Source organism: Coffea arabica, chromosome 7e (assembly GCF_036785885.1).
Source record: "Coffea arabica cultivar ET-39 chromosome 7e, Coffea Arabica ET-39 HiFi, whole genome shotgun sequence".
Taxonomy (NCBI): Eukaryota; Viridiplantae; Streptophyta; class Magnoliopsida; order Gentianales; family Rubiaceae; genus Coffea; species Coffea arabica.
In genome coordinates, this window is record NC_092323.1 from 17,622,055 (window position 1) to 17,630,110 (window position 8,056).

Sequence of the window (8,056 nt, forward strand, 5' to 3'; positions counted from 1 at the left end):
AAATATTAAAGAGAAACAAACATTAACATCATAAATATTCTTGTCAATATATTTAGGTTAGTTGTTGAGAATTTTATGGTATTAAAGTTCATTTTTTGTAATATTTTGAATACATAATTTTTGGATTATTTGTTAAAGATAAACAAAATTCAATTTATTATAACTTACAAATAAAAATTTGCATAATCATCCAAAAAATGAATAAGAGAGAATGTTGGAGAAAAAGAAAAGAGAAAAAAAAAAGACTTCTGTTTCTTTTTTTTTTAAAAAAATTTTAAGTTTCATTTATTTGATATATCAATTAATTATGTATCAAGTGAAAATTAATATAGTTTTTTTACAATTACTAAGGGAAGTAAGTGATATTTTTAAAACTTTTGGGTGTCAGCTGATATTAAGAGAAACCTCAAAGGAGGCTTTGACTGATATTATCCCAATGGAAATTGATCATCGACCCTCCATGAGGGAACCATCCATCATTCATCTTCATCAAGCAGTCCTTCTTTCCCTTCATCGTCTCCACTCATTCATCATCATCAGAAGCATTCAACTCTACCAGTCATCCTTTCCAACAACCATTTTTTTTCCTTCCTCTTTTAAGTTTTCTTTCGAAAAGTGCCCATTAAGACTTCAGTCAAGAGAAATATATGTATATAGAAAAGGGACAAAGCAGAACAAAAGAAACGGGGAACACAGGAGGACTTGAGACCACCGGAGTTGCTGCCGTGGAAGCCGCTGGAATGCCACCACCACCACCACAATATACCTGAGAAGCACGGTGAAATCCCTTATTTCCTTTTCGTTTTGCTTTTTACAGCTTTACATTGAATTAGGTACTTGAATTTTCTTTCTGACTTGAAGTAACCTCATGGGACACAGAATTCTTCTATTTTTTTATTTTGTAATTTATTTTTCTCCTTTCTTTGTTATGTACTATTTTTTTTTATTGTTATGGAATGTGATTATTGAGTAAGTCAAGAGCGCATTATCTATGATTTTTCTAAAAGAAGCTTTGGAATTAAACATCTCCCTATTTTATTTGACTTTTATGTGTGTAGATTTTTTTTATGTTAATTAAATGCATGTTAGTTGTGCAGGTAAAATTAGCTCATTTTGACATTGAGATTAGAAGAGTGAAACTAATCTCACTACTGATTTTACTGGATGTAGGGAGGTGTTTTGAGGGAAAAATCATGATCTTCCTCCATCACAAATGTAATTCTCGAATTCATTTCTTAGACTTCGAAAGACCTGCAATTGTCTAGTCAAAAGGTTTAATTTGCATTTCAAAAAGAGATAATTGGACAAACCTCCCCTGAGGTTTGCCTTAATTTCACTTAGCTCTCTTGTGGTTTCAAAAATCTCTCCTATACCTCCCCTTGATTGACATATTTTGTAGCATTATCAACTCTTGTGCGTTTAAATATTCATAAAAGATGAGAGATAACGATTTTCTTCCATTTGTACCCATTTGTTGTCCTTTTTATATATATTAGAGCAGCATTTAAGACCAAAATAAACCTAATGGGGAAAACACAAATTGCGAGTGAAGTAAGTGCAATAAAGAGAAGTTGCAGCATATAAGTAGTGTTACAAGTTTGCAATGACTAGTGCTCCAACTCTAAGATTATAAAGGCAGCAAGACAACAAAATAAGAAATACAAGTTAACGCAAAATGAGCAATTTCAAAAAGAGGAAATTAGTAGAAGATATTGTAACAAATCGTAACAAGTTCTAACATTCAAAGGGGCTCTTATAATTCACCAACATCATTTAATATAAAGAATTTATATTATGGTTACAACAGGAAAGCGACAACCAAGATTTCAGAGAATGAAAGAAATCCAAATGAGCTATATTTGCCTCTAATGTCTGTTTGATGTGTTAGGTAATAGTAATGTCAGAAATTCTCTGTCTTTTATTGCTACAAGGAAAAAAAAGTTGTTATTATAATTAGTTTTGTTAATTGTGTCTTGATTTTTTTACTCTCCAAATTCGTTTTCTTCTGTGCAAATTTTAATTAATCAATTAGGGGTTTCTAGTAGAGTAATGTGGTCAGTTTACCACCCATGATGGAGACATCTTGTCTAGTCAATCTGATAGGGGAGGTAAGAGAGATTTTTAAAACTACAGAGATGTTAAGTGACATTTAGGTGAACCTCAGAGGAGGTTTGTGAAATTATCCCATTCTGAAAACGAAAATTACTTTTTTCATAGGTGACTCAGTACACTTAAATTCAATACTAAGTGGAAATTTCAAATTTCTTTTAAAAAAACCTTTTCTAGACTTTTACTCGGCCAGACCTTTACCGAGTCGGATATTAGTTCCTTTTCTTTACCTACCTTTTCTTTTTCTATAGTTTTATTTTTGAAAAAGTCCACAAAAAAATCATTTTCAAATTAGGTTATTAGATTTATTTTTATTTTCATGTTTAGTTAAAAAATGGGGTGCAACATTAACCTATTCTTAATTCCATCCTTGTATATACTATATGTTCATTTGAACCAAAATAAAAATTGCACTTGATTCATGTACCATATTTACTAAATGTACCATATTCAAATGTACCCTATTCTACAAGATTGCAAGATGATCCTATGACATTATTTTCAGCATTAAAGTAGTGTGAATTAGTTCTGATCTAATCGAATCTTGTAGGCTGTTTTTTTTTTTTGGGGATCTATGAGCTTTTTTCCCCAGCTAATCTGTTCAACACTAATTTTGATTGGTTTTGGGTGTGACAAAGGCTTGATAGAATTGGATGCATGCATCTCTTCTTCTAAAAACAAAAATTCATATATAACCAATTAGAATAATGGCCTCTAGTGCATGAACCACTAAAACTTAAAAGCATAAATAGGAGTGGTAATATACATTTGCATCCAAAGAAGGAAAGAACGGAAGATGGGGAGCTGGAAACGAACTTGTTGGTATGGAGAGGTTTTTCCTTTCACAGCCATGGTTACAATGGAGTGCATCAATGTTGGTATGAACACCATCTTCAAAGCGGCCACAGTGAAGGGTCTGAACTATCACGTTTTCATGCTTTATTCCTATGGGATAGCAGCTCTTCTTCTCCTCCCTCTTTGCTACTTCTTCCACAGGTAATCTACAATCCTAAATCACAAGCCTTCATAATTCTCCTCTCCCTGTAATAATCAAACTAGCAAGTAGTAACTTATCCATTCTTTTCTTATTTCTTAATGTTAACAGGAATTCTCGGCTTCCTCCATTTACCTTTGGCCTCCTTGCTAGATTTTTCTCCCTCGGGCTTCTTGGGTCTGTGTGTTTGTGTCTATATATCAGGGTTCATATCAGAAAGCATTACACACACACAATGCTTTATGTGTGTGTAATGCTTTCTGATATGAACCCTAGTAATTTGTTTAAATGTTTGTTCTAAAGGAGCTTATCAGACTTTTGTTTTGAAATGTAATTTTAGCTTTGTAGCTCAATATCTTGGAAATACAGGAATCGAGTATAGTACACCAACATTGGCTTCCGCCATGAGCAATATTGCACCGGCTTCCACATTTGTCCTGGCCGTCCTCTTCAGGTCCTATTTTGCTTTTCTTTCTAAAGTGATTAGCCATTTTCGCTACTCTTCATGCTTGTTTTGGAGCAAGCGAGATGTAATAATGGATTTTCGACACTAAAGTCATAAATGATTGTTCCAGCATGAGTTTTTCTAATCATTGTTAATTCAACTAATTTGCTATCTAAATGTAAATACTAAAAATTATTTCCCCACTTTTATTTGCTTTCAATGGTTGCCTTTGTTTTTTCAAAATAATGAGGGAATACTTGGGCCAATTGATATTTCTTGTCATGATCAGGATGGAAAAGCTAGAAATGAAGAGCCTGAGTAGCCAAGTTAAGATAATAGGGTGTGCAATAACGATTGCAGGAGCCCTTGTGGTGGTTCTGTACAAAGGCCCAGTGCTACTAAGGAGCCCTGCATCTTCAGCTTCTGTTTTTGCACAGGCAGCACTAGTTACACTCACCACTGGCACCAAACAGTCAAATTGGGTCAAAGGGGGTGCCATCCTCGCTGCTGAATATGTAGTAGCCTCCCTTTGGTATATTTATCAGGTAACATGTTAAAAGCCAAAATTGTCCTTTTCAATTTTAAAATTTATTAAATTTGTCCTACTATTGCACCCCCTTGAATTTCGATAGAATCTTTTTTTTTTTCTCTTCACATTGCCCCGTTATATTCTTGAAGCCTTTGCTATTATCTCCCACTTTTCGAAAAAATAAGAATTTCGACACGAAATAAGAATTACATGAGAATGAAAGCATAATATTCATTTGGAACTCTCATTTTTTTGTACCAGATTGCTCTATCGTAAAGAAAAGACTTATGGTGCAGTTGTTTCTGATATTGTTATTGTCTTAAAACTCTTTACAATTTTGTAAAATTGATGCAATCATCATGCTGGCTGGCTATTGTTTTTTCATAGAGCAACTTGTTTTATTAAAAAAATTATAGCCTTTGTGTAGTGCAATTAGAGCATTCACCTACTAATCTTGGGGTCTTGAGTCCACCACTTTCAGGCCAAGGCTATTGGGGAGTACCCAGCAGAACTGGTTGTGGTCTTCTTCTACAACTTATCATGTATGATCATAGCAGCACCCATTTGTTTAATCGAGGTACCAATTTCAAGTGCTTGGAATATATTCAAACTGGATGTGCAGTTGTACGCGGTTTTGTATGCGGTGAGCACATAAACCTAATTTTTTTTGAGTTACTGCTAGAATTTCAAAATAGAAATCTATCTCCCAGGCTACTTATATCTGCTACTTACTGCTCATACAGCTAGTTGGAATGGAAATCATATCGAATCGATGCACTGAAATTTTTTCTTTTTTCTTTTTGGCTTAGGGAGTATTGGGGACAGGCTTCGTTATTCTTGTTCATACTTGGTGCTTACATGTAAAAGGACCTGTATATGTAGCTTCATTTAGGCCATTATCAATTGCCATTGCTGCAATTCTGGGCTTCATTTTTCTTGGCGATAATCTCTACCTCGGAAGGTACATCTCACATGCTCATGATTTTAGATTTTGGTGCTGTCGTGCAACTTTTGTACTTTTTTTTTTTCAAACACGTTTAGATATACACTCCTATCAATATTTGTCTAATTCTCAATTGTGAGAACGGCAAATGTATAGAAATATGCATCAACCATTTAGAAATATACAGAACCCTAACCCACCTTCCTCAATCCCTTTGAAATTCAACTTTTACACAAATATCATGAATTTAACGGTGATAGTGTATACACTTTCAGTGTATATAAGATTTACTCATATATATATGTACACTTCCTTCTTATATATAGAAGAGCATTTATATCAGATGTTTTGCTAATTTGCAGCGTGATCGGATCATTGATCATATCGATTGGGTTTTATGTTCTAATATGGGCAAAAGCACAAGAAGCAAGTGGAGACAAATCACAAAGTGGTACTATTTTTAGGGAATCTGCCAGCAGAAATGCTCCATTGCTAGACGAATATGATGATTCAACAGATGAAGGACATGCGACTACCACTGCTTGAATAATCAAACACATTTATTTTTTGAACTAGTGATATACTCCCACCTTTTACCTTGTTCAGCGATTTCTTGGGATAAATTTTTTTTTTTTTCTTGAGATGTTGGACACTTGTTTAGATAGCATTTGTGCATCTTCCACGACATATTGAAGCTGTTCTATGGATACAAGTTGTATGTTCTCCACAAAAGTATTCCATGGCAAAATAATCTTTTGGCTTTGTATGGTCTCACACTTCTAGTTGGATCATTTTTTGTTTGGTGACTCCTTTCACGGGCATGATATATGGTTAAGATTCCCTAGTCTGGGTATTTCTAAGTAGGAATAACTTGAGAAATGAAATGTCAGGAAGGTTTGTGATGGTGTCATTCAGCATTCCTGAAGTTTTTTTTTTAAAAAAAAAAAATCACTTGTTCCCCTTATTTTCAAATTTTTGTAACATTGTAACCCAATTTAAAATGTATTATTAAAGTACTCATTTAAGGAGAGAGAAAATAATTTCTTTTCAACATTGCCTTTTTGTCTCCCTACCATTTTACAATATTATAACTACATTAATCAAAGGTGGAAAACAAAGTCAAAAAACATATTTAACTCTGATGGGACAAAATATAACAGCTGCAATGCTTTTAAAATACAAACAAATACTAACTCTGATGTTTTCAAAGTGCTTGAAGGTCACAAAAATAGACACATGAGAGTAGTGATATACTTAAAGGGAAGTGTAATGTTAGTATTGATCAATTCATCATGAGAGTGAGTCTTGATTAACCTTGGAAATGCATTGCTAACAAGACGAGTTAATAATAAGAGAATGATCATTTTACTTATATTCTTGATCATTAGTGGAATCTATACCCTAGAACTTTGTATTTAGTAATCTTTCCTCTAGGATTTTCATCTTCAAGTTTAGTTTACAATTTTAGTTTGTTTGATATAATTGCTTTTTATTGCTAAATTTGATTATTGTCTAAATATTAGAATAAGTAAGGTCCTCGTAATTGAAATTTAAGCTCTTTGTGGGATCGACCCTTGTACTCCCTAAACTATTATCACGGCCTGTACACTTGCAAATAAATGGGAGTATTTGAAATTAAATTTGAGTGCATATTTGAAACTCGTCAATAATATAGATTAAAATTTATACCCATATATCAAAATTTATAATATAAAAGACATAAATTATACCATTGAGGAGGAAAATGAATTGAAAATATATAATATACGGCTATAAATTTTAATCTATATTATAAATTTAGTATAATTTTTAAACCTTTTTCATACACTTTATCTTGTACTACAATATATAAATATATATCATAGTTTTGAATTGAAATATAAACCTGTGCATGCACGGGTCAAAATGCTAGTGTAAAAAAGTGGAGTGGAAACTTTCCAGTTTGGATGCTTGAGATTACTCAAATCTAGAAGACCAGTTGCTCTATCAGCCTTGTAACTATTTCTAAAAGTAAATGAAATGCTGTTGTTTTGACCCAAAAAAAGCAAAATGTTGTTTACACTCTTATTTTTATTAATCACACTCCAACGATAAGTTTAATCATATAGTTTTCATTTATTAGAGTATATAATAAAACAAATAGTGGAAATGTAAATAATAAAAAAATGAAGTACAAATAACATTTTTCAAGAAAAAATATATTATCTTGATCTCTTCCATTAAGTGCCTCTGTAACGAGTAAGACAAATAACTCTCATACAATTCATGACTTTTATATAAATGAGGCCCAATCTCTTACAAGTACCCAATTAATCCGTTAACTTAGCATGGTCTGAACTGCTTTGGGATTTGTTTTATTAAGGGACATATGGCAATATTTGAAATGGAATAGGAAGTGAGACAAAATTAGAGATGGCAATTGGGACGAGTGCCCGCGGGAGGTTAATGGGGCGGGGGCGGGTAAATTATCTCCCTGTTAAAAAATAGGACAGGGGGTACCGGAATATACCCTCGCCCCATCTCCCGTCCCGCCACCGTTAAAGTGTGAATATATATATAATTTAATTAGTTACAAATTTATAATAATGATATTATTAATTACAAGTATTATATAATGTATATTATTATATATATAATATAATTAATATTATTACTGTTAAAAAATAGACTCCCCCATCCCCCGTCCCGCCCCCGTTAAAGTGTGAATATATATATAATTTAATTAGTTACAAATTTATAATAATGATATTATTAATTACAAGTATTATATAATGTATATTATTATATATAATATAATTAATATTATTAATTATACTAATAATTATACATGTCTACTAATAGAAATTATTAATTAGTTATGCTAAATTTACTAATACATTTATACTAAATTCCTAATTACACTTAACACAATAACACTTTTTTTATCTAAAAAAAAGAACACAATAATGGGCGGGTGACTTTATTTATCTCAAAAGTGAAAACTTGACTGTTGTAGTTATATTTGTCCATTCATGTTGAATTGTATTCAAATAACTT

The 8,056-nt window shown here is 32.3% G+C and overlaps 1 protein-coding gene across 6 annotated transcripts; it reads left to right on the top strand.

The window, feature by feature from the left end:
• Nucleotides 1-448: 448 nt before the first annotated feature.
• LOC113701556 (WAT1-related protein At5g40240) lies at nt 449-5,782 on the top strand. 6 transcript variants are annotated; one of them, XM_072059205.1, is made up of 9 exons: nt 449-778; nt 1,098-1,215; nt 2,890-3,105; nt 3,215-3,280; nt 3,444-3,557; nt 3,838-4,093; nt 4,559-4,720; nt 4,887-5,038; nt 5,383-5,782. In XM_072059205.1, exons 3-9 carry the CDS (start codon nt 2,906-2,908, stop codon nt 5,564-5,566), a joined length of 1,134 nt encoding a protein of 377 aa, XP_071915306.1. In that variant the 5' UTR covers nt 449-778; nt 1,098-1,215; nt 2,890-2,905; the 3' UTR covers nt 5,567-5,782. The 6 variants fall into 6 exon arrangements, with proteins under 6 accessions (XP_071915306.1, XP_027078076.1, XP_027078077.1 ...); XM_027222275.2 differs by having other exon boundaries at nt 1,171-1,215; XM_072059204.1 differs by having other exon boundaries at nt 450-778; nt 2,862-3,105.
• Nucleotides 5,783-8,056: the final 2,274 nt, after the last annotated feature.

What these genes read in the sequence shown, in the direction of transcription:
- LOC113701556 (XM_072059205.1), top strand. Translation starts at nt 2,906, where the DNA reads ATGGGGAGCTGGAAACGAACTTGTTGGTATGGAGAGGTTTTTCCTTTC. An exon ending in TTCTCCCTCGGGCTTCTTGG is followed by an intron (nt 3,281 to 3,443) that starts GTCTGTGTGTTT and finishes ATGTAATTTTAG; the next exon opens with CTTTGTAGCTCAATATCTTG. An exon ending in TGTACGCGGTTTTGTATGCG is followed by an intron (nt 4,721 to 4,886) that starts GTGAGCACATAA and finishes TTTTTGGCTTAG; the next exon opens with GGAGTATTGGGGACAGGCTT.